General features: G+C 42.7%; 1 protein-coding gene across 5 annotated transcripts in view; it reads right to left on the reverse strand.

Moving 5' to 3' along the window:
- Positions 1-26,301, reverse strand: part of GTF2I (general transcription factor IIi) — a 156,917-nt gene that overhangs the window by 43,905 nt on the left and 86,711 nt on the right. For all 5 annotated transcript variants that reach the window (XM_073615028.1, XM_073615027.1, XM_073615029.1 and 2 more), the window contains exons 13-19: positions 25,486-25,669; positions 23,342-23,400; positions 21,898-21,969; positions 13,366-13,549; positions 11,659-11,711; positions 11,436-11,507; positions 727-910 (exon numbers count right to left, since the gene is read on the reverse strand). In XM_073615028.1, the coding sequence (XP_073471129.1) occupies positions 727-910; positions 11,436-11,507; positions 11,659-11,711; positions 13,366-13,549; positions 21,898-21,969; positions 23,342-23,400; positions 25,486-25,669 (808 nt within the window). The remainder of the gene's footprint in view (positions 1-726; positions 911-11,435; positions 11,508-11,658; positions 11,712-13,365; positions 13,550-21,897; positions 21,970-23,341; positions 23,401-25,485; positions 25,670-26,301) is intronic.

Below are 26,301 nucleotides of genomic sequence, written 5' to 3' on the forward strand. Positions count from 1 at the left end.
CAAAAACTAGAAAAAAAGTAATGTCTGGGTTACAACTTTAACTTACTTTTGGTCTCGCTTTTAAAGCCGAATTTTTTTTTTTTTAAGTCAGCAGCTACAAATACTGCAGCTGCTGACTTTTAAAATATAGACACTCACCTGTCCAGGGCACCTGCAATGTCGGCACCCGAAGCCGATCTGTCCCTCGGCTCTCGGGTGGAGGCACCGCCATCTTCGGTGACGGAATCACAGCCTGGTTCCATACTGTGCATGCGCGAGTCGCGATTCCACTGGTCCCTGTGCGTCTCCCAGAAGACAGCGGGGGGGGCGTAGGAGGCACCGGATATAGCATAGATATCCGCGGTTACTGCGGCTATCTATACCCGGGAGTGGGAGCAAATAAAGGGTTTAAGGGATTAGACAGGTATCTGCTGCCCCCTGAAAGGTGCCAAATGTGACACCAGAGTGGGGGAGGATTCCAAAAAGTGGAAGCTACATTTTTGGGTGGAACTCCGCTTTAAGCTTGAGAGAGTCAGAGGTTTCCTAAAGTTTGAAAGTTTTTGCTCTGTCAATTACCTAACCTCAAGCAGACAACCCACTCTGTTTACCAGCATCTGTGGACAACAATGATGTTAAAAATACTGGCTTGTCATTTAAATAAAGGTAACCAATTACAGCGCTCTGTTACGTGTTAATCTCAAGCATACAATTATGTATAAAAAAGGTAGATATTCTCTTTGTACATACTTTTTCACAATGAACTTGATTTTGGCACTTCCTCTTACAATCCTCTCCAGTCGAGGAATCCCAAACCAAGTGGGACTCCGGAATGGAATTCCCTCTGGCAATCCTTCTACGTAGAGGACCTCTGGATTAGATTCAAACACTGGATAAGGGACTTTTACAGGTTCAGGAAGTCCCAGTGCCTGTGCTAAAAAACAAAAACTTAAAATTAAAATAATAAAAAAAAAAAAACATAAAAAAAAAAAAACAAAGATAATTCTAGAAAAAAAAATAAAAAACGACAACATCCTAATCTAGGCAATGCAGAAAGAAAAAAAATGATACACACAGGGCAGTAACCCATAGTCTCTGCTCTGGTCTATTGCCAATGTTAGGACAGGTAACAGGAACTCTAAGCAAATTTGTCTGCTCAATGAGCAATGGATGAGATATAATAGCAAACATTCTCTGTTTCAAAGTGATGACCATGGTGATCATATGTTCTAAGAACCACACAGAACGATTCCCGCTCTCTTGTAGAATGCCAGCAGCTGTTAACAGCAGCTTGGCCCACAGGTAGTCATTAGAAGGAATGGCCGCACACCATCATAGAGCCATATAAACTGTTTTTTCCATCAGATGGACTAAACAGTTTAGGCTCCTTTCACACTTGTGCGTCTTGAAAGACCAGCGATTTTGCCGCGACTTGAAGCAATGCCTGTGTAATCTTGAGGTCTATGGACCTCAAGTCTCATCAAAGTCAGACCAAAGTAGTGCAGGGACTACTTTGAAGTTGTTGCGACTTGAAGACCTAGATATGAACGGTACTAACTGGAAATCATGGAGTACAACTTGTCATGCGACTTTGCAGTCCCAAGTCGCACAAGTGTGAAAGGGGCCTTCTACAGCTCTATAGTGGTATGCGCCATTCCTTCTAATGACTACAGTGTTTTCAGTGGCGAAACATGGGGAGCACCCACATGAAGGCTGTACAAGGCTGACAGCTTCTTGCCTGGAGCAATGTTTGCCTTCATAATGGCCTGCGGGTAATCGTCTCTACTGCAGTGCTCAGCTGCTGGAACACCAATTCATGTTCTCCCAGAATGTGAAACAAACTGGTAGAACACTCACCTATAGGCGGGAAGGCAGTTAAAAGGTACACTAAACGACATCCTTATTCTCAAAAAAATAACCAAAACATATCCACTACTTAACCATCTGCCGACCGGCTAACGCTGATATACATCGGCAAAGTGGCACGGGTGCGCAAAACAACGTACCCGTACGTCGCTGCATCATCCGCGGCTGGCGCCACGGGAGCGTGCCCGCGGGTCCCGCAAACTCGTTGTCCGCCGGTGGCCTGCGATCGTGGCAGGGAGAGGCAGAACAGGGAGATGCCTATGTAAACAAGGCACTTCCCTGTTCTGCCTAGCAACATGACAGGGATCTACTGCTCCCAGTGATCGGGAGCAGTGATCTATGTCATGTTCTAGTGAGCACATCCCCCCTAAAGTTAGAACATGATGAGGAAACACAGTTAACCCCTTGATCCCCCTCTAGTGTTTAACCCCTTCCCTGCCAGTGATATTTATTATAGCAAAAAGTAAAAATATATTGCTTTTTTTTTCAAAAATTTTCACTCTTTTGTTTAGAGAGCAAAAAAAAAAAATAGGACTTTTGTAACAGCTTACCTGTAAAATCCTTTTCTTGGAGTACATCATGGGACACAGAGCCATAGTAGTAACTATATGGATATACAGGCACCTTCAGGTGATGGACACTGTACTGTACTATACCCAATACAGGAAGTTCACTCCCTATATAACCCCTCCTACCAGGAGTACCTCAGTTTTTGTAGCAAAGCAATATACCTAAGTCCCAGAAGGACACAACCCGTAGGGCACCCCCAGACTTGGGGACCTATACTGTTGCCTGCAGCACTGCGCCCAAAGGCGATATCCTCATGCCTTCTTACATCCACCTGATAAAACCTGGTGAATGTATGTACTGAAGACCAAGTTGCGGCCTTGCAGATCTAAACCATGGAGGCCTGGTGACGCACTGCCCAAGAGGCACTAACCGATTGGGTAGAGTGCGCTTTGACTTGAAAAGGTGGAATCTTACATCTTAAATCATAAGCCTGAACTATAACTCACCAAATCCACTTAGCGACAGTGGATTTCGACGCTGCCTGGCCTTTCTTAGGAACTTCTGGCAGCTCAAACAAGACATCAGTCTTCCGGATCTGAGCAGTCATCTTTAAATAGACCTTGACCGCTCTCACCACATCAAGACAATGTAGTGACTTCTCTTCACTAGAACATGGTTTTGGAAAAAATGATGGTAGGAGAATATCTTGGTTCAGGTGAAAACCTGAGACCACTTTTAGCAGAAAACCTGGACGAGGACGCAACACAACTCTGTCCTCGTGAATAATCAAATATGGCTCTTTACAAGAAAGAGCAGCCAATTCCGAAACCCTCCTTGCTGAGGATATAGCAACCAAGAACACTAACACTTGTCAGAAGGACTAAGGGAGTATGCTGTATCAGTTCAAATGGCTGTTTTTGTAACACTGACAAAACTAAGTTCAAGTCCCAAGGGTTCAAAGGTGATCTAACTGGCGGATTAAGCCGCATCACCCCTTGCATAAAACCCCGGACCAGAATGTGAAGCAAGCGGTCTTTGAAATAAGACGGATAAAGCTGAGACTTGGCCCTTAATAGTACTCAAGGCCAACTTCATCTCTACCCCCAATTGTAGAAAGGCAAGAATTTTGCCTACGATATACTTCCGAGGGTGCCAACCCTTGGATTCGCACCAGGAAACATAAGCCCTCCAGACTCTATAATATATAGTTCTAGAAGCTGGCTTCCTTGCATTAATCAAAGTAGAGATAACTGACCTGGAAAGCCCACGTTTCTTCAGAATGTGAGTTTGTAAGGTAGGATGGAATATCGGCCCCTGTGAGAGTAGGCCTGGCTGAAGTGGAAGGGACCATGGATCCTCCACCGCCATCTTTACTATCTCTGCATACCAGGACCTTCTGGGCCATGCTGGGGCTACCAGAATTACCGGCTTTCTTTCCAGCTTGATCTTGCAAAGAAGTCGTGGCAGCAACTGAATAGGGGAAAATGCATAAATCAGTGAGAACTGATCCCACGGGGTCACCAACGCATCTGTTCCGCATGTGAGTGGATCCCTCGTCCTGGACACAAAGTTGACCAACTTCATGTTGAACCTGGACGCCAGAAGATCTACGCCCGGAGTCCCCCATTTCTGGCAAACAGCCCGAAAAATGTCAGGGTGAAGAGACCATTCCCCTGGGAGCAACTGCTGGCAGCTCAAGAAGTCCGCCTGCCAATTCTCTTTTCCTGGAATGAAAACTGCTGATAGGCACTGTGACAGACTCACCCGGGATAGAGGCTTTTGGAGGGGACTGAATGCAAGCCTCTTGCCGACCGATTATGGGCCCTGGCATTTGGGGGAACGGTGCTCTTTGTGAGCTGTATGCCTAGGGACCCTTGAGGTGGTATTACTGTGGATTCAGGTCCTGGTCCCCCAGGACACACAGACTCTGGGGACCCTGTGTATGCCATATGGGAAATGGTGACTTGGAGGGTATGTCTTGGATTGCTTAAAATGGGATAGTAATATTTATCCCCAATATCTCCCAGGATATATATGTAAAGACTATTATTGGTTTGTTTGATTCTGAACTCAACATGTTAATTGAGGTAGCTGATCACATTGGCCTCCAGGACTGGCTAGGAGACGAACAGTCTACTCCTACTATAGTTTATGACTAGGCTGAGGAGGGGGGATTCCTCCAGCAGCCCCCCGCTGATGAGACTGATTCATACTGTTGGGACACATACTGTGAGGAGATGCTGGTGTCATCAACTCCAACTACCTGTCTTGTTGTCTGCTATAATGTGTTTAATGTAAATGAGTCTAGTCTGGCTTACCATAGGTTCTAAGGGTATTCCACACATTGTTGTTTGTTCTAATTAACCCTGTGTTGATGTTTATGGTAATGTGTATTGAATAGTCACCTAGTCTGGGTAAATGATTTAGTAAACTAGCTCATGTTAATTAGGTTACAGTTGTATTGTTAGAGAAGGTTCCAACGGCATATAAAGTCTTGTAATTTTGATTCTAAACAAAAACAGTCCATATTAGCAGTGAAACAAGTGTCGCCTTGTTTTGTGCTTGGGAGCAGTTGGAATATCTGATATCTGTATCCAGACTGGGAGGAAGTGGTATACTGACGGAAACACTCAAGTGGAGTGTGGAACATTCCGTGACAGGCACGGAACATTCCTTTCTGCCCAAGTTAGGATATGGTTCACCTCCCTCTGTGCTGCGAGACTCCTGGTGCCCCCTTGGTGATTGAAGCCACAGCTGTGGCATTGTCAGATTGGATCCTGACAGGACAGCCTCGTAACCTGAATGTCCAGGCTTTTAGAGCCAGACCCGCTGCCCGGATCTCTAGGATGTTGATGGGCAAGGTCTTTTCGGTTCTTGACCACTGTCCTTGGACAGTTGTCTTTTCTAGCACTGCTCCCCAGCCTGAAAGGCTGGCATGTCGTTACCACTTTCCAGATAACTGGTTTGAAGGATTTTCCTTTCAGCAGATTCTGGGTTAGCAACCACCAACTGAGGCTTTGGGACACCCTTAGGGACAGCCGCATTGGCAAGTCTAAAGCTTGAATCATTTTGTTCCAAGCAGACAGGATACTGTTTTGCAACAGTCTTGAATGGAACTGAGCATAGGGGACCGCCTCAGATGAAGCCACCATCTTTCCTAACAACCTCATGCAAAGGCGAATGGAGGGATCTCCTTTCGACCTGACCATCTGCACCAGCCCTCTTATGGAGTTGATCTTTGCCTGAGGCAAGAACACCTTTTTCTGAGCTGTGTCTATGATCAGACCCAAGTACTCCAGCCTTTTTAGCAGTTTTAAGGAAGACTTCTCTAAGTTGAGAATCCAACCTAGATTTTCCAGGTAACTGGTTGTGATGCGCACGCTTTGCTCCAAACGAGCCACGGGCTTGTCTATTAGCAATAGATCATCTAGGTATGCCAAGACTGTTATGCCCTGTGCCCTTAACCTGGCTAGAGGTGGGGCCAGAACTTTTGTAAACACCCGGGGTGCTGTAGCTAGCCCGAAGGGCAAGGCTACAAACTGAAAATGCTGCTGTTTTACCTCGAACCGCAGAAACCTTTGGTGAGCGGGAAATATAGGGACATGAAGATATGCATACCTGATGTCGATAGACGCCAGAAGTTCTCCTCCTTGTAGGATAGAAACCACTGACCTGATTCACTCCAATGTGAAAAGAGCGGATATTCAGGAAATGATTTAGATTCTTTAGATCTAGAATGGGTCTGACGTCTCCATTCGGTTTTGGTACCATAAAGAGGTTTGAATAAAACCCCAAACCTTGCTCTTGTGTGGGTATGATCACCACCTGAGCCAGTAATCGGTTTAGTGCCCGAAACAGAGATTGCTTTTTCCCTGGAACTTTGAGAACGTTTGACCTCAGAAAACGAGACAGTGAAAAGTCCCGAAATTCTAGCTTGTATCCTAGAGACACCATGGAGATGACCCATCTGTCCTGAATTTCCTCTTGCCAGACTTCTGAGTATTGCAGAAGTCTTCCCCCCACTTTGGCGAGGGGGGGCGCCCCTTCATAATGAGGCTTTGAAATTCCGTTTTGCAGGTTTCTGCCCCCAGGACTTCTTTTGTGCCTGGGCCTGACCCTGAGGCTTTCCTCTAGAGTCTGACGGCGGAGGCCGTCGCCACTGCCTAGAGGTGGATGCCCCTGGTGCAGGAGAAAGAGTCCACTTGAATGGAGGGCTTTTATTGCTTCTCTTAACTGGCAAAAGAGTACTTTTCCCACTTGAAATCGTTTGGATGTATTTGTACAAATCATCCCCAAATAGCCAATCCCCATGAAAAGGAAAACCAGTCAGAAGCTTTTTGCATGGTGCTTCGGCTGACCAATTTTTTTAACCACAGGATTCTACACATGTGTACTAGCACAAGCGCAAGGCGGGACGCCTGGTGAATAGAATCTTTAATGGCGTCTATGGCAAAACATAATGCTCTTGGTAGTTCGGCCAAATGCCGGGCTTACTGTCCAGGAACCTCTTTAAGGGCCTGTCTAAACTGGTCCTTTAGGGATTGACAGATGCCTATTGCAGCAACTGCAGGCTGAGTAACGGCACCTGCTAAAGAAAGAGGATTTTAACAGGAATTCCAACCTTTTTTCTGTTGGATCCTTAAGCATTTGAGCATTGTCTACTGGACAAGTTAGGATTTTATTCACACTTTATTCATTCAATTTTTTGGTGAATTTCTCCTCCATGGGATAGAGAACTGAGAATCTCTTTGGAGGGAGAAAATGCAAATCCGGGTGATCCCATTCAGCATAAATAAGCTGTTTTAGTAATGCATGGACAGGAAACGCATGCAAAGGCTGTGAAGGTTTTAAGGAAGCCAAGGGAGAAACCGAACTTTCAGCTGACTCCGTTAGGGGTAGCTTGAAAGTGGAAGGAACCATTTCCGTAAGGGACTGTACCAGCAATTTCTAAGATTGCGAGGCTGAAAAGGGTTCATCCACTGTGGTTTCCTCTGGAGAGGAGTAATCGGTTTGTCTTTCCTCCTTATTGCCTGAGGATAACACCTCATCCGCTACCCACTGTCCCCTTCGCAAAGGGTCTAAGGTGGGGGAGGGGGATCTAACACGCTTCCTATCCTTTTGGATGGAGGATGCACTTAAAGCCGCTAATCTTCCCTCTAGGCCCAGCAGGGAGGAAGAAAATGCATCTTCAGTCACGTATACAGGGGCTGAGATGTGAGAAGCAGCTGCACCATCAATTTGTTACAATGACTCACCCTGGCTTGCCATATCTGGTATTTCAGGCGAGGATGACAGTGTGGAGGCATGACTGGAGTTCCGAGCGCCTGGGGGTGAAATCTTTGGTACCTTTTTGGTCTTTGTGGTGTCTTTTTTGGTAGGCATAGTCCTAAGCACAAAATGCAGAGGCACTATTTAAATGCACTAATCACTGAACATAGTCTGACAGTTAATGCCGCTATACAAGTTCAGCCTAGAGCTGGGAAAAATATCCGTTCCATATTAGAAATGCCCATTTGCAGCCCTTACGTGCCCCACCACTCTTGTGTCCCGAGTGTAGCCAGGCTTGCTTCTCCTTGCTATACAGCCGAGGAGAGACTGCTCCAGTTAATGACTTAACCCTGCGTTTGCGCCGTGCGCTCATGGACGCTACGTTTTACACACTGCGCCTAGGCCCCACCCCCTCCGTCAACCCCCCCCCCTTCGTTTGAAAATTCAAAAACCGTTTGCACGCGCGGGTGACCTTCTTGTCCGCAGACCCATCACCAGTGGGGGGGGGGGGAGGCAGCCTAATGATGCAAAACAGGAGAGGGGGGTATTGCGGGGGGGGGGGGGGGGGGGGTTAGCAACAATTGTTGATTCCCTAACCCCCTTGGTCCCTCCAGTGGGGAGAAAAGCAGGATGGCAGATCTTTCTCTTACCTCAAGAGGAATCCCCACTGTGCAAGCTGCTGCTGCCACACAGAATGACACTGAGCTGAAGTGAAGACAACAGATTAAGGTATGTGCATATACTCCCACTAGTGGAGAATTAAGGCATGTCAACATTTTTCCCTAAAGAAGAAAACCATAGGTGGACTTTTATAGTTCCTAGGCTTCTTCCCTTACCTTATCCTCACGGCAGGATTCTACTGAATTAACAGACAGATCCAACCTTCACCCATCACCGCAGGCTGCGTTAGCAAACCTTCAAGGACCGGGTCCCGTTTTATCGGGGTTCCACGCCCTTGGACCTGTAATAGCACCCCGCCAGGAAAAAACTTTAGGTAATGTAAGCATGACCAAAGCCCTGGGTCCCGGGGTCCAGCCCTGCAAGGATAGGCGTTACAGGTAAAACCTCGCTCTTCTTATGCGAGGCCCGGGTACCATCCACCTTGGCTTCAGTGGCACTTTGGATGGATCCGGTCTCTGGAGGTTATTTAAATCCAGCAGGGATCCCTCCAGTGGAGCTCCTCAGAGCACATCTTCACTCATGACTAACACCTTAGACACTAGCGAAAAAACCGAGGTACTCCTGGTAGGAGGAGGGGTTATATAGGGAGTGAACTTCCTGTATTGGGTATACCAGTGTCCATCACCTGAAGGGGTCTATATACCCATATAGTTACTACTATGGCTCTGTGTCCCGTGATGTACGATAAAGAGATAAAAACCGCAGAGGTGATCAAATACCACCAAAAGAAAGCTATATTTGTGGGGAAAAAAAGGACGTCAATTTTGTTTGGGTACGACGTTGCACGACCGGGCAATTGTCAGTTAAAGCGACGCAGTGCGGTATCACAAAAAATGGCTTGGTCAGGAAGGGGGTAAATCCTTCCGGGATTGAAGTGGTTAATGGCCATGTAATCTGTTTTTCATTAAATCATTTCTTACTGTGTTTTTCTTCCTTCTTATAAACGTCCTCCTCGAGCTCCTGAACCTCTCCTTTTTTCCCCCTCAACTCAGTTTGTTTAGACCAAGCACTGCACGTTAGTTGCAGCCATGTGTACTGCTCTATGCACACTACACATCTCATGGTCCATATTTCATAGCCTTTGGTCCATCTTTGGAGCAAGTAAGAGGCTGACTATGTTCCTACATAGAGAGGGACCTTAGAGAATGAATGTAGCCACCCTCCAACAGGAAGTCAGATCACAGCAGCAAAAAAGGAATTTGGAGGAGGTGGAGAACAATAGAAGGTACTTTTTTGAGTTAGTAATGCATATTATAATAGAACACTTTTTTAACCAGAATTTAGTGTCACTTTAAACAAACTATTTTTGTTTCTGTTGCCTGCAAATACCTTTTTTAATATAAATTTCTCTAAACTATATATAGAAAATAAAACTAAAGAGAATAGATGTTGGCCATGCGTTAGTGCAGTACAGTAAATATGATAATATTAAAGAATATTATTAAAGTGATATTAGAAATTTTAGAACCCATCATTAATTTATTTTGTGGACTGTCCAAAAGAAGACAGAAAAAAAGCACAACTATCCAATACAATTTATTCAAACCTGTCATTGTAGACAGAGAAGGCAAGTGAATTTAAGAACCACAAATGTACTCGTAAAAAGCTCAGGCGCTGTTTGGAGAACCAACATATGACAGTCTGTGTAATGAAGGTTGGCCCTCTGCAGCTAGAGGGGAACCAAAACACCAGGGATGGTGTTGTGCAAAAGAACAAACAAAAGATTCCTCTTAATCCAGCGCTGGGGGGTGATGGCTACAAACCACTTGAGGCATACCTCAGAAAAAAGACATAAAAATATCTATGCCACGGTTTGTGTTAAAAAGATTTATTTATTGTAAAATCAATGTCAAAGGATTCCAAGAACGGAAAGGGTTAAAATATGGCTGACAGACAATCAATGTTAGACATCATGCTTGATTTTGAACCCCAATCTCAGCCAAACCCCAGCAAGATGACCTCAGGCATATCAAAGCCAGTGCTGGGCCAACCAAAATGTGTGTAGGCGCCAGATGTTGCATGGGCACCCACCCAACCCAATGGAACGGATGACAGACCATTGGTTGAACCTGTAAGGGTCAGTGATGTGGAGAGGCCCCTAACGGACCGGGCATAGGACTCCAAACCGCCGGATGGTGCAGCTGGTGTGGTCAGGTGGCGCCCTGGATGTGACGTCACCAACACAGAGCAATGTCGAACCGACTCATCACAACGAGGCTTGGGATGGAACACAGATGCAATGGTAGAGCAGATGGAAAGCTGTCAACAGGTTGCAGTCATGACAATGCATTTTGGGGCGTGGCCCTTTATCAAATCATGTGACTTGGACAGCCTGAAAAGTTTAAATAGGAGCTACAGGGACATGCCAATTAGGTCTTAAAAAGGCAAAAAACATCCTTCTGGCTCCCACAGCACCAAGCACCATAACATTATCTTTTGTACAAATTACCATCTTAAAAGGTCCATTGGGGGCCTCTCCACATCACTGACCCTTACAGGTTTAACCAGTGGTCTGGCATCCCTTCCACTGGCTGGATGCCCATGCAACATCTGGCGCCTACACACCTTTTGGTCGCCCTGACCACTGGCCTTGATATGCCCAAGTCAGCCGGCCGAGGTTTGGGCGAGATTGAGGTTCAAAACCAAGCATGATGTTTAACATTGATTGTCTGTCAGCCATAATTTAACCCTTTACATCTTTGGAATGCTTTGACTTTGATTTTACAATAAATCTTTATAACAAACCGTGGCATAGATTTTTTTTTACTTTTCTGAGGTATGCCTCAAGTGGTTTGTAGCCAAGTGAATTTAAGAACACGTTTTTGTGCACTTTAGTGAGCACAGTGGGTAACCCAGGCAGGTGTATCTGCTGTTCTCATTGGCCAAACACAAAATTTTAAGACTTCCCTGGGAACAATACACAAACGCAAAAAACTTACACTAGGTAATTAATAACCAGAAAACAGTATCACCACCTACCATAACAGTATAATTTGCCAAAAATTGGAGTTACGCAATAAATACAGGTAGTATAGATAAGAAAATGGCAATGACGACATCAATTCATTCTTTTTATTTTGTAACCTAATAATGACTTAATGAAACTAATAAAAACATAGAATACATGGGATTACCAAACTTTGTGTTAAATATCTCCTCGACTTGTTTCCTTAGTTTAGTAATCCTGATATTCCAGTCTTCTTTAGCTAGGAAAGCAGACAAAAAGTGTGTTCATAGCATTTTATTAAAATATACAATTAATAGTACTAAGTTATTGGGAAAGTGACAAGCTGGATAGGAAATGAACACTGTGATCTCTCTACTTATACAATAAATTTCAAGCATTAACACATTTACCTCCCACATTTCCTCGATTTGGTTCTGTATTTGATTGTGTAAGCAGCTCTGGCCTATATAAAAAAAAAGTGAAAATCACCAAAAAGAAGAGGAATTAGCAACACAAATAAAATCAGTTCTACTGTACATTAAAGCATTCTGAATGAAACGTTTAATTATTATTACACCAAAGTGTAATAATAAAGTGCGTAAGGGATTGCTTGGAACGACAACAAAATCACTGTATTACGTCACAATTAATAATTTAAGCACTAACAATCCCTTTGGTTGGCATAACCCAAGAAACGCTTCCAAACGCACAGACCAGCTTTCAGGATGAATGCCTTACATCTCAGATAGTCTGTCACAGAATTCTGCATCTTCAGATTAGAACTACCAATAGAGCAGAAATGTGAATGAAATCCAGTAAAATATCTAACACCCCTATCATGATAAATATGCATCTGGTGCATTTTATGATTCCATCTGTCTCAGTAATCTCTCTAGGCATAGCATTCAATCTGTTAGAGAAAGAACATTGACCACCAAGTCAAGAATTATTCTTGAACAAAGGAGAAAAAAAAAATAAAGGAAGAAAAAAAATTAAGAAGAAAGAAGAATTACCTTTTACAAAGTTCTCTCAGCATTCCGCTACATCTATTATGGTAAATGTCCATCATCAGTACAACTCACCATTCTAGAACTCTTTGCGAAAGAAGCTGGAAGCGAAGCCATAAGACGGCCTCATGGACAATAGAATGAAAATCATCTTTTAGGGCTGGCTCATAAAAGATGCAGTTCAACATGTTCTTAATCTGCATCAAAAATGCATGCACAGTGTTTTCAATGTATTCCAATGGTCCTAGCCCACACTAGTACAGTGTGTTCCAGTGCAGTCAATAAAACCAAGTAGAACATGCTGCATTTTTTCTTTATGGAATGCATCAAAAACACACCGGACAAAAAAACACCAGAATGTCCTGAATTGAGATGCAGCAAAAAAAAAAAAGAAGAAAAAAAAAAAAGGAGGGCAAGAAAAACACACCAGAACGCATCAAAAACATGCATGCAGAAACTCATTCAGAATGGAGAAACTGTGGTGTGACCTGGTCCTTACAGGAATAAACTTCCCCTCTTAAGAGGTATGGTTTGGAACTGGCTGTAGGGTATAGCTTCACTACTGGGGCCATCATTACCCAGCAAACAGCTTTGATGGAAGAAAAGTAGATCAAAATTTACTCTGAAGTAATCCCCATTGTTCTCTGCAAGTAGAAGAACCCCATGCTAATGCTTTGTTCAAGCTCATTTACAAGAAAAGAACCATAAGCTAAAAGAGCTAGGTCACCACTAAAGCCAGCCATTAATGGGGCAATCAAACGTTTTTCTTTCCTGTGGTTGCAGGAAAGAATATTGCATCATCTATGGCCTTCCTAAGAAAGCTGGAGAAAGGGGGGACCTGGAATAACTCCTTTGAGATACCTAGTTTACCACCTTGTGTCTTCATGTTAAAATCACTAACTTTTCCAAAACATTTGGGATTCCAAAAATGTATTGAGTCCTGAACTATCATTTGTACACCAAGCGTCTAGGATGGCAACACAGAAAATTCTACACAATAAAACTTTCTGAACCACTGTATGTTCCTTCGGTTCTTGCCGAAAAGTGTTAAAAGTGTTATATACACTGGTGCCAAATTATGTCCACAAAAACAGGAAGAGAAGCACATACTTTTTAATAATAAATTTTATCCTGTTCGCAGCTTGAATGATCTTCTCCAGTCTTGGAATTCCATACCAGGAAGGACTTCTGAAAGGTATGTTTTCTGGTAATCCCTCTACATACATATCTGTTGGATTAGCCTCAAACTTCTGATAAGGTACAGGCATGACCTCTGTTTTTCCTAAAGCCTCAGCTGCAAACAGAACAGAACAAAACTGATGCACAACAATTCAATATTATTAGAGAAATAAAAACTCCTAGAATATCATAGCCAAAAATAGAAATTGAGCTGAAAATTAAATGACGTTTTTAAGAGCTTGTGTTATGTTAGCCATATTATGCGATTTTACTGGTCTCATTGGTTAATGAGTGTAAAATTTAACAACAATTATTGTCATATGCACCCTAACAGTATCTCTCTATAAAATGATACAATCATCAATATAAAATCTGTGCCTATGCTAGAAGCACTGATGTGAACTAGCTAATGAAAAGCAGTAGCTGCATCCACAATATTTTGGAAAGCGGCATTTTTTTCCTGGACATTCTTTCACTGCCTTTTGACAGCAACTCAGGATGCCCTTTTTAAACTCAGAATGGGTGAGGGACCAGCAGAGGGATGAAGTTCAACCTGGATGAAGCACAAGTGACCAGATTACACGTCTCTTTATAGGTTCTTACCCCTACTAAACTACCTGCCCCTTTCCCTTCCACAGATGCATACAATAGGGCAAAAAGTATTTAGTCAGCTACCAATTGTGCAAGTTCTCCCACTTAAAAAGATGAGAGAGGCCTGTAATTGTCATCATAGGTATACCTCAACTATGAGAGACAAAATGTGGAAACAAATCCAGACAATCACATTGTCTGATTTTTGAAAGAATTTATTTGCAAATTATGGTGGAAAAGTAGTATTTGGTCACCTACAAACAAGCAAGATTTCTGGCTCTCACAGACCTGTGTCTTCTTCTTTAAGAGGCTCCTCTGTCCTCCACTCATTACCTGTATTAATGGCACCTGTTTGAACTTGTTATCAGTATAAAAGACACCTGTCCACAACCTCAAACAGTCACACTCCAAACTCCACTATGGTGAAGACCAAAGAACTGTCGAAGGACACCAGAAACAAAATTGTAGACCTGCACCAGGCTGGGAAGACTGAATCTGCAATAGGCAAGCAGCTTGGTGTGAATAAATCAACTGTGGGAGCAATAATTAGAAAATGGAAGACATACGAGACCACTGATAATCTCCCTTGATCTGGGGCTCCACACAAGATCTCACACCGTGGGGTCAAAATGATCACAAGAACGGTGAGCAAAAATCCCAGAACCACATGGGGGGACTTAGTGAATGACCTGCAGAGAGCTGGGACCAACGTAACAAAGGCTACCATCAATAACACACTACGCCGCCAGGGACTCAGATCCTGCAGTGCCAGACGTGTCCCCCTGCTTAAGCCAGTACATGTCCGGGCCCGTCTGAGGTTTGCTAGAGAGCATTTGGATGATCCAGAAGAGGATTGGGAGAATGCCATCCGGTTAGATGAAACCAAAGTAGAACTGTTTGGTAGAAACACAACTCGTCGTGTTTGGAGGAGAGAGAATGTTGAGTTGCAACCAAAGAAAACCATACCTACTGTGAAGCATGGGGGTGGCAACATCATGTTTTGGGGCTGTTACTCTGTAAAGGGAACAGGAGGACTGATCCGTGTACATGAAAGAATGAATGGGGCCCATGTATCGTGAGATTTTGAGTGTAAACCTCCCATCAGCAAGGGCATTGAAGATGAAATGTGGCTGGGTCTTTCAGCATGACAATGATCCCAAACACACAGCCCGGGCAACGAAGGAGTGGCTTCGTAAGAAGCATTTCAAGGTCCTGGAGTGGCCTAGCCAGTCTCCAGATCTCAACCCCATAGAAAACCTTTGGAGGGAGTTGAAAGTCCATGTTGCCCAGCGACAGCCCCAAAACATCACTGCTCTAGAGGAGATCTGCATGGAGGAATGGGTCAACATACCAGCAACAGTGTGTGACAACCTTGTGAAGACTTACATAAAATGTTTGACTTCATTGCCAACAAAGGATATATAACAAAGTATTGAGATGAACTTTTGATATTGACAAAATACTTATTTTCCACCATAATTTGCAAAACAATTCTTTCCAAATCAGACAATGTGATTGTCTGGATTTGTTTCCACATTTTGTCTCTCATAGTTGAGGTATACCTATGATGACAATTACAGGCCTCTCTCATCTTTTTAAGTGCGAGAACTTGCACAATTGGTGGCTGACTAAATACTTTTTTGCCCCATTTTACATACCTGTATCCTGCACCTGTGACCTCTGGCATTTGTTTGCAATTTTTTCAGAAAATATCTGTAAGTTGTCCACATCTGTACAGTAGCTTCCTGTAGACCTTTTTGGGACCTTCTTCCAAGTGTTTCTGGCCTTGAGACAAAGCTCCATGAAAAACTATGGTGAACTACTCATCAGTCTAATCTTGACATAAGTTTTATTTGTATATCTGTAGTCTTCAGCTTTTTACACTCTTTAGAAAGTCCACATCGTGTCATAAATCTTGTTTCCTCATTCAGCAGTGGGTGTAGAGTCTGGGCTAACACTGTGTGAGATGATTGGAGGAAAGGCACCCCCTCCCCCTTCCACATAGGCAGAGGGGCAAAGAAACTTGCAGAGCTGCAGTCTTAATAGACAAGCTTTCTACTTATCTATCTCTATCTCTATCTCTAAGCTCCCTGCCCGACACAAATTTCCAGCTGCTTTTATCTTATGTGTCGGAGAACTTATCAGAAGTTATCACGCCCATAACAGAGGAACGGAGCAACAGAAAGACACGGCACTTAGAGCTTTGGAGAGAGATAAGTAAACACTACAGATATAAGTGCCTAGGTCAAATTTCATGAATGGGGTTTACCATTTCACTTTAATTCCCCTAAGTGTCTGTGACAGGCCACTGTTAAGACGGACACGTTGTACAAGAAATAAAGATCCAGTTGGTTCATAGGAGGATAGCTTTTTTTCTTAAAATGTGTGTATTTCTGAATCAAGCAGTCCTTGGTTTGTACATAGTTGAGAGTTGGATAGACTGTAGCAAAGGTTTAGATGATAATTTGGTAGTCACCAAATATACATTCTTTTAGCGGTTTTGCAAATATACTGTAGGTTTTTGTTTGTTTAGATGGATGGTTAATTTACTGGGTGTGGACATTTCACACTTATTCTTTAGTAGTATTTTATATGTAGGAGATTGAGACCGGTTTCAAATGATATATATATATATATATATATATATATATATATATATATATATATATATATATATATATATATATATATATATATATATATATATATATATCTATCTTTCCATTGAAAAATATTTTGAGCTTATTAAAAATCATAACTGCCACCATAGGATTTGTGCATTCACCGTAAAATTTTTGTTGGAGTTTGAGCTTAAGTTGGCCAGTCCAGGGTATAACTCACTACTAGCATGCCTCAGTTTTGTAGGCAGGCACTATTATAAACACAAAAAGGTGGGACCTGTGTCCCTCAACGGACTTAAAGAATTTTACAAGTACAAAAATCCTATTTTCTTTTTTCTGCATTTCGGGTCATAGGAAGCCCTAAGCCTTTGGGATGTCCAAAAGCAGTCCAACTGAGGAGTGGGCAACAAAGATCACAATTGCTAACAGGTCTAAGTAAACTGCAAAAAAGGAGAAACACAATCCTTAACATCCCTGACGGTATTCCCGAGTGTGGCTCAGGGTGGATTTTCAGTACCAAAAGCGGTAACCCCGAGCCACAGTCGGGATTGCATCGCAGGATCCAGGTACAGTTACTTACCTTGTCCCCAGGATCCTGCGATGTCCTCCACGCTCTGTGTGCGAGCTGTGTCCTCGGCTCGACGTATCACAGCGCCGAGCTCCGTTCCCTGTGAGTGTTGCGACGCACGGGGATAGAGCACGGCGCCAAATTCAAAAAGTGTAACACACACTATACATACAGTACACTGTAATCTTACAGATTTCATTACTGTATCAAATAATTTCACATCCTTTGTCCCTAGTGGTTTGTCGAGTGCCCTGCATGCAGTTTTATATTATAAATACTGTTCTTTCTGCCTGGAAACTGGAGATTGTCCATAGCAACCAAAACCGTCCCTTTACATCAAAAGTGGTTTTAGACCAGCTAGAAAACAGCGATAATAAATTAGAATCACTTGCAGAATTGAGCGATAGTGATTTGTGGAGAAATTCGTCAAACACTGAGACCCCTTTCACACCGAGCCGCCTATAGCGTCGGCGGTAAAACGCCGCTATTTATAGTGGCGTTTTACCGTCGGATTTGCGGCGCATTTCGGCCGCTAGTGGGTCGCTTTTACCCCCCGCTAGTGGCCGAGAAAGGGTTTAAACCGCCCGCAATGCGCCGCAATAGCGGCGTTTTGCCAGTGCTGCCCCATTGATTTCAATGGGGAGCAGCGGTGGAGGAGCGGTAAACACACCGCTCCTTCACCGCCCCAAAGAAGCTGCTTACAGGACTTTTCTTGACGTCCTGCCAGCGCAGTGCACCGGTGTGAAAGCCCTGGGCTTTCACACGGGAGACAATGCTGCAGCTGTTTGAGGGCGGATTGCAGGCGATATTTTTAACGCTATAGCGCCTGCAAAACGCCCTCGGTGTGAAAGGGGTCTGAAAGTAATGATAGCAACAATTCTGCAACTGAGAAAATTTCAGTATTTTTGATTTGATTACATTATTGAATCATTTTTATTATATTATGATTTGTTATATTTATAGTTATTTGTTATATTATAATTTATGGTTTCAAACTTTATCATACCCGGGCTGTCTACTAGACTCTTGTTTGGACAGATTTAAGTGTGTTATTCCTAAGAATTACAAGACTACAATATAAAACGCCAAATTTCCATGCAAAACATTGTACCGCTTTGAGCATCAAAAATCTGAAATAATCATACCGCCAGGGAGGTTAATACAGTACTAGAAGCCTGAAAAGTGATGAACAGCCTAGAAATGGTAGAACAAGAGACCGGCCTTTCCAGAGTCCATCTAGAGTGACAAAAAGGGAATGAGTCTTTCCGAAAGAAACAGTGGCTGAGAAGTAGATTTGTACAGCCTGAACCACATCCAGACAGTGGAGGGACTTTTCCTTTAGATGAACCAGAGCCATACAAAAGGGATGGAAGAACAGTATCCAAGTTAAGGTGAAAGGCGTGAACAACATTACACAAGAAGGAAGTCCTGGGCCCTAAAACCACCACCACGGGGGTTGGGGGAGGTAAATATCACATGAGACACCCCTGCACAAAAGTTATTAATATAAGACTGGGAGGCCAACAGTCTCTGAAACAAACAGAAAGAGGAGAAACTCCGGGGGTGAAAGCCAATAGATCAAATGAAGTAAGCCCTTCACGTCTTATGATCTTGTGGGATGTGAACTTCCAAGCTTTGAGCATCCTAGGAATCAGACTCAAATGCCCATGTCCCTGAGAACCTAGGTTCAACAGTCATGTAATTAAAACCAGCGATCAAGAAGCAAGGTGGCAAAATCGGCATGAAAGAAGTTTCAGGGGAGGAAAAGCATAGATCAGGGATTACAGATCCCATAGAGCAGGCATCTCCAAACTACGGCCCTCCAGCTGTTGCGGAACTACACTTCCCATGAGGCATTGTAAAACTCTGACATTCAAAGTCTTGACTAGGCACGATTGGAATTGTAGTTCCTGAACAACTGGAGGGCCACAGTTTGGAGACCCCTGCCATTAGATAGATCATCCACTGCCTCCAGATACAAATCTGTCCAGTTCGGTGTTGAATCTGGCATCCCCACCACCCAAGACATTGGTACTGGAACACCGATAGGCTTAGCAACCAGTCTCCCAGGTCCAGATGCTCCGGGTGAGGAAATTTGTCTGCCAATTTTCTACTGTTCTGCATCTCCAAACTAAGAATTGCAAATGTGTGAACTCTTTTTTTTTTTTATTTTTAGAAACAAAGGTTTATTGAGTTTCATACAGGACAGCTGTACAGTGCTATGTATATAAAAAACATTTTTTACATGACGCACTGGAAGTCTGAGACGCCCCCAACCATGAAAGAATGGATTGATAACATTAGCACAACACTGAGAATGTAAAAGTTGATATACCAGAACAGGGGAAGTGCACAAAAATTTGAGAGACTGTGGGCACCCTGGCTGGACGTGCCGGGACTAGCCCCAGTGGAACTGGTGGCTGACAGACTATTAGGAATAAATATAGGGTGACTAACGGGCTAAGGAAAGCTATAACTGGGATAAGATGATAGTGAAGTTATACTCTTGTTGTTGATTAACACTTGGAATGTGATGTATGAAGTTGAATTATATTGCAATGAAGATAATGTTTGTAATACACTTCTGCAAATTTAATAAAATTTTGTTGGATCAAAAAAAACAAAACATTTTTTACAACCCAATAAGAAAACAAAAGATTGGTGTCAATTATTTCCCTATTCAGCGATAACCATACGTTGCATATAAAGACATACAGATAATAGGGAGTGAGGAGTTGGACTGGGACTTGTTCTGGATTGAAAAGTTTGACCCAAAGAGCCTACTCCTACCACAGGTAACATCCTTGTTAAGAGTATCTATAGCTGGTTCAAAGAGGTGCTGTCCACTGAAGGGGACAAATCAAATTTCTATTACAAAACATTCCGTAGTCCAAGACTTAAGACAAATTGCCCTATGCATATGCACCAACAAGAGACTCCTGTGAGAAACAAGAAAGGAGGCTTTCAGTAAGCCAACACAGCTGAAATTCAATTCCACACCTGCTCCACATCAAGCAGCAACATGGTGGTTGCTGGATCCCCTTTAAAAGATTCCCCCAAGTCAGACATTGTTTGACACAGTAAAATCACAGCCATTCAGGTGCAAAGCGGGACCTGAAAGTGAAAACAGTTCAGTTGGGTCTTTAAAGAAAGAAAGAAACTAAACTCATCGATTTAACTGTTTCCCGAAACAGTTTCATTCAAAGCATGCTGCGAAACTGGAAATCAGATGCACAATCACATTGGAAGGGCATGGAAGCACATGTATGGCCTCTGTGATCCAAATAAACGGGTTCTTTGAGCCATAAAGGCTTCCATGACCTTAGCAAAAGCCTCAGCAGAGAGCAGAGGACCCAGCTACACCCAACAGGGTCAAGGAGGATTACGAAGATGGGAGAACCTAACAGTAGAGGAGACATAACTCCAGGCTGCAGACGTTGGAACCATCAGTAGGTACTTTGCAAGCATTCCCCAACCCATTATCAGAAAGTGAGCTAGGGGCACCCAATACAAATGGGACTGTTCCCCTGTGCCCAGAATCTGACATTTTTCATCTACAATGCAGCTAAGCAACATACAAGCTGAGGGTAGGAGTTGAGACCTCAAGTACTCATGAAAACCAGACAGTTGGAAGCAGGCAAGGGTCAGTGAAATGACAGCATGGGATAATCCACCTGGAACAGGGGTGCCCAACCAGTGGCCCGTGGAGCCTTCTGATGTGGCCCGGGACCTCCTGCTCTGGGGTGGCAGGTTGGCAAGCCCAGATCACCGCTTGCCAATCACCATCCCAGAGCATCAATGTTGTAAATGAAGCCAGAGACAGCAACAGCCGTTGTTACCTGCATGGAAGACTTATTAAAAAGGTAAGTTTGTTACTAAAAATCACAGTGTATTTATAAATGGGCATATCTGTTCTGCAATAGTTACTGGGCTGCTTTCAAAATGATCCGCACTGAGCCATAGAATTTCGTTATTACCTGTGGATTTGGTGTGCTTTCAGAAAGTGCACCTGCAGGATATAATAGAAGTCTATGGCAAAGTGCAGCTAATCCTCAGGAAAGTCACAGGTACACTGCGCTGCACCATCGGTGTGGGTAAACCGTAGCGAATAAGTGTGAATGCAGCCTTAGGTCCCTTTCACATGATGGGTCCGACCCAAATTGGACCTTCCATGCACCTCTCTGGTGCGGCAGATGTAAACGGATGGTGTCCGTTTATACCTACTGTACCTCCAATCTGATCTGCTAAAAAAAAAAAAAAAAAGACAGAAGGGGATCAGTCCCTTTCCATCTGGGCAGACCAAATCAGAGGACCCATAGTGTAGAGTGGGCTTTGTCTGTGTCTGCTCTACATATAAGGAGTGATCACAGACCAGCTTTTTGTGTCCAATCCATCCATAAGGAGCAGTATACATGAATGAAGACGTGTGAAGACCTATGTGGACAAGAAGGAAAAAAAAAATCAAACTCACTTTTGATTTTGGAAAATTATTTTGGGAGTGTTTTATGAATGCTTTTGTGAATTTAAGTATATTCTGTTTTTAACTGGTTCGCAATAACATGTGAAAATCAATCTTAAAAAGTAAGTAGGACCAGACAAACAAAAGGGTTTGCTATACTTCAAATAAAAGTAGTGAAATAAATGCCTTATACAAAATCATTGAGTTAAAATAATGACCCTTACCAAACTTTTTACTGAAGAGCTGGTCAACTATTTTCCTTAATTTTGTAATTCTTGTATACCACTCTTCTTTCACTAATGTGCAAATAAAAAACAAGAACATTCATATTTTTACAGTTTTTCTTAACAACTCAGACAGGCAATAAAAGAGAAGTACAGGAATAAAAAAATAAATAAAAACAAACATTCATTCATTCTCGCCTAGATGGCTGCAGCATTAAGCAGATGCTGCAGCTGTCCCCTGACGAATCTACACCTAGAATTGAACGATCAACCACCACTGTTCACTCAGTTCTCATGTCCACTCTGAGCACAGAGAAGTGACTGTCATTCAACGCCCGGTGTTTTGCCCCTGCAGCGTTTACTAGAGTGCTGGGCTGTGCAGGGGGCAGGAGAGGCTTGGCTCAGGCTCTCAGCGGTGGATCTTGGTGGATCCTGACATCCTGGACTGGCTCCGTGACATTAGCAGACAGTGGATTTTAGCCTGCTGTCAGCTGGGTCACAAGAGTGCAGAACTAAGTACATTCCTGTGACCCACAGAAAAAGTAGGGCTAAAAGAGCTTTGGCCATATTTATCCTTTAAAATCATTGATCAATAGAAAAGTCCTGGTGTAGAGTTTCCATTTAATCAGCACTCACAGCTTATCGGCTACAGCACTGATTAGTGTATTCTGATGGCAGGGGAGTCCTGCTGTCAGAATTCAATGGCACAGCAGGGAGGATTCCCACATCCAAATCAAATTTGTGGATGGGGGAATTGGGTCAGTTTTGTTAGTTCAACCCACTAACTGAAAACAAAACAAAAAAATACAAAAAAAAAAAACAAAAAAAACAAAAAAAAAAAAAAAAACAAACAAAAAAAAAAACAAACAAAAAACGGACCCATGTATGGCCAGCTTAACAGGAAGTCAAATGGCAGCAGAAAAAAAAGAACCTGGAGACTTGGAGAAGGCTGAGAGCAATGGAAAGTACTTTTTTGAGTTAAGAGTACATACTTGAATATACATATATTTTTTCAAATCAGAGTTTAGTAAGTTTTTATGTAGCACCCAATCATTCAATCTAAAAATTAAAACTAGAGCATTTCTGATTGATTGTTCCTTAAAGTGATACCAAAGTAAAAAAAAATTTTCGTTAAAAACAACATGTTATACTTACCTGCTCTGTGCAGTGTTTTTGCACAGAGCAGCCCAGATCCTCCTCTTCTCGGGTCCTTCTTTGGCACTCCTAGCCCCTTCCTCCTGTTGAGTGTCCCCACAGCAAGCAGTTGGCTATGGGGGCACCCGAGCCGCAGCTCCCTGTGTCCATTCAGACATGGGCCAGAGGCTGACCCCACCCCCTTTTTCTCCTTTACAACCACTTTAAGAATTAATACTCTTTTCTGAATAGGGTTGAAAAGAGCTGTCTCAACCGATATGGAAATTAGCATCGAAATAGGTCCAGGTACCTCCTGTGTTTAATTTGTCAACTGCCAAGGCTTCTTTTGTAGTGTTCAGAAGTTCAGGTCTAGAGAGAAATGGAAAAGGCTTCAATGTGAATTCTAGATTTCAGTTCATTTTAAAAGAATAGTGTCATATAGAATTTTGAGCAAGACAAAAATCTTTTCATCACTTATTTGTCTATTGCCCAGCAGTACAGGGTATAAGTTTAAAATCTAAATGACCACATAAAAAAAAATTATAATCAAAGCTGCTCTTCTTGCTGGTCTCCAAAGGGAGGCAACTTTGATTAGTTTTATGTAGCTGAAGTTAAGCTTTAAATTCATACCCTGTGGCATAAATAAAGACTGTAGAATAATAAGTATAACGAGAGCAGCGTTCCCAAAAAAATATATTATACACACCATGCTAAAAAGTTTATGTGACCGGGGGTCAATTCACTAATGCCGCGTACACACGAGCAGACTTTATGGCATACTTGGTTCGGCGGACCGGAGTCCGTCCGACAATTGGAACGTGTGTGAGCTCCAGCAGACTTTTTCCCCAACAGGTTTCAAATCTTTTCGACGGACTCGATCCGGTCGAAAAGTCCGCTCGTCTGTATGCTAGTCCGACGGACAAAAACCGACGCTAGGGCAGCTATTGGCTACTGGCTATGAACTTCCTTGTTTTAGTTCGGTCATACGTCATCACATACGAATCCGTCAGACTTTGGTTGATCGTGTGTAGGCAACTCCGTTCATTCGGAAAGTCCATCGTAAAGTCCTTCCAAAAGTCCGCAGGACAAAGTCTGCCGTAAAGTCCGCTCGTGTGTACGCAGCATAAGAGTTAAAGAACGGACAATAAAATGCAGTAAAATATCGCTTGCGGTAAATCAGTTTTGAAAGTGCAATTCACCAAGAATTTTGCGATGAATAACGAAGGCGGTATTTATCAGATTAAGCTGTAATTACCACATTTTTTCATGAGGTAATTTATCACATTGAGCTGGTTGCTAAAGAGCAAAAGAGCAGGCCACCATGTCCTTAAAGGATGACTCATCAGCTGTCAGCGGCAATTAAAAATGAAGAAAAAAAAAAAAAAAAAAAAAAAAAAAAAAAAAAACAGCATGGGGTCCCCCCTGAAATCCATTCCAGACCCTTAATTGAGCATGCAGTCTGTTAGGTCAGAAAAGGGGGGCGCCCCCTCCTGAACCATACCACGCCACACCATGGGGGGGGGGCCTTTGGGGCATTCTTTCATTTTCACTGACTGTAGAGATTTCTTAAAAACCCTTTCAACACCAAAAAGTTTGGTCTTGGTTTCCTTTTCTATTGTAAAAAATAAAAACCAAACAGTTATTAAATACCATCACGAGAAAACTATCTAAAAAAATAACATTTATTAGGGTACAGGGTTGTATGACTGGGTAAATGTCAAATTACCAAAGCTATCTGGAAAAAAAATGGCCTGGTAATGAAGGGGTACTACAGCCTGGTACTCAAGTGGTTGTTACACACTTAATAAACCTAGTACACACACCACTGTTTTTTTTTTTTATTCAACCCGCTGGGTTGAACGAAAAAGAACTGACAGCTCCGGTCGGAGCCGCTGTATTAACAATCCGATGTTAGTACAGCGATCTCCCCTGCTGTTCTATTGTATTCTCACAGGGGGACGGCCATCCCCGCCAGAACATTCCATTCAGTGCTCTCAGTCATTGGCTGAGAGAGCTGATCGGGAGCCGGTCGGCTGCTGGTTTTCCGGTTTCTGTCAGACCAGCTGCCATACACACAGGCTGAATGTCGGACGTTTTTTATCGAACCGGCCGATGTCGCCCAACATTCAGCCCGTGTGTACTAAGCTTTAACCTACCAACCTGCCAGATAGGGAGTGCACTGTTTTCTATTAGTAGGCAAAGTCACAGACTTGCACTGTATGAATCAGCAGTATAGCACAGCAGGAAATGGAGCCTGCAATTGTACTGAGTAAATAGGTTTGTCAATAAGTAAATATACTGTATAATTACAACCTTATCATAGAAACAAATGTTTCTGAAAAATCAACAGATTATTTACATAATAAGCAGATCTTTTTTTTTTTTGCATGTGTTGGAAAAACACCTGTACACTTCTTTTAGAAAGTATTTTTTTTTTTTTTTATTAAGACATACTTTTTGATGATATAATGAATTCTTTCCCGTGCCAGCAGTATCCTTTCGAGGCGTGGAATTCCATACGTCGATGGCCTTCTGAATGGGATGCCTTCTGGCAGTCCTTCAACATACAAATCTTCTGAATAAGACTGGAAAAGGTGATATGGAACGGCTATTGTACCACTTGCATTTATGGCTTCAGCTTTTAACAAAAATTACAAAAAAGTCTCTCAGTATAAAAGCAGGTCTTGAATTGAACATTAATGAAATATTTAATAAATGAATACTACATGGTTTGGATTCTTTAGGGATACGATGAGAACTAAAAAAAAAGCTTTCTGAGCATGAATTCTTTAATATCCCACAACAGACTACAACTGCAGGACATATTAAATAGCAAGCGACAATATATGCACATTTTAAAGATTTAATAGGTTATGGAAACCTTACTATCTTTATGCAATAACTCACTGTCCGACAGTAGCAACTTTAAACTAGCCGATTTAAAAAAAAAGTGGGGCAAGTAATTATTTGATCCCCTGCAGATTTTGTAAGTTTGCCCAAAGAAAGTTTACCAAAGAAATCAAGGGTCAATAATATTTATCACAGATGTATTTTATATGATAGAGACAGAAGATCAACCAAAAGTCCAGAACACACACATAAAACAAATGCTATAAATCAATTTGCAGTTCAGTGAGTAAAATAAGTAATTGATCCCTAAGCAAAACATGACTTAGTGGAGAAACTCTTGTTGGCAAGCACAGAGGTAAGATATTTCTTGTAGTTGGTGACCAGGTTTGCACACATCTCAGGAGGGATTTTGGTCCACTC

Source organism: Aquarana catesbeiana, linkage group LG02, assembly GCF_042186555.1.
Source record: "Aquarana catesbeiana isolate 2022-GZ linkage group LG02, ASM4218655v1, whole genome shotgun sequence".
NCBI classification, from domain to species: Eukaryota; Metazoa; Chordata; class Amphibia; order Anura; family Ranidae; genus Aquarana; species Aquarana catesbeiana.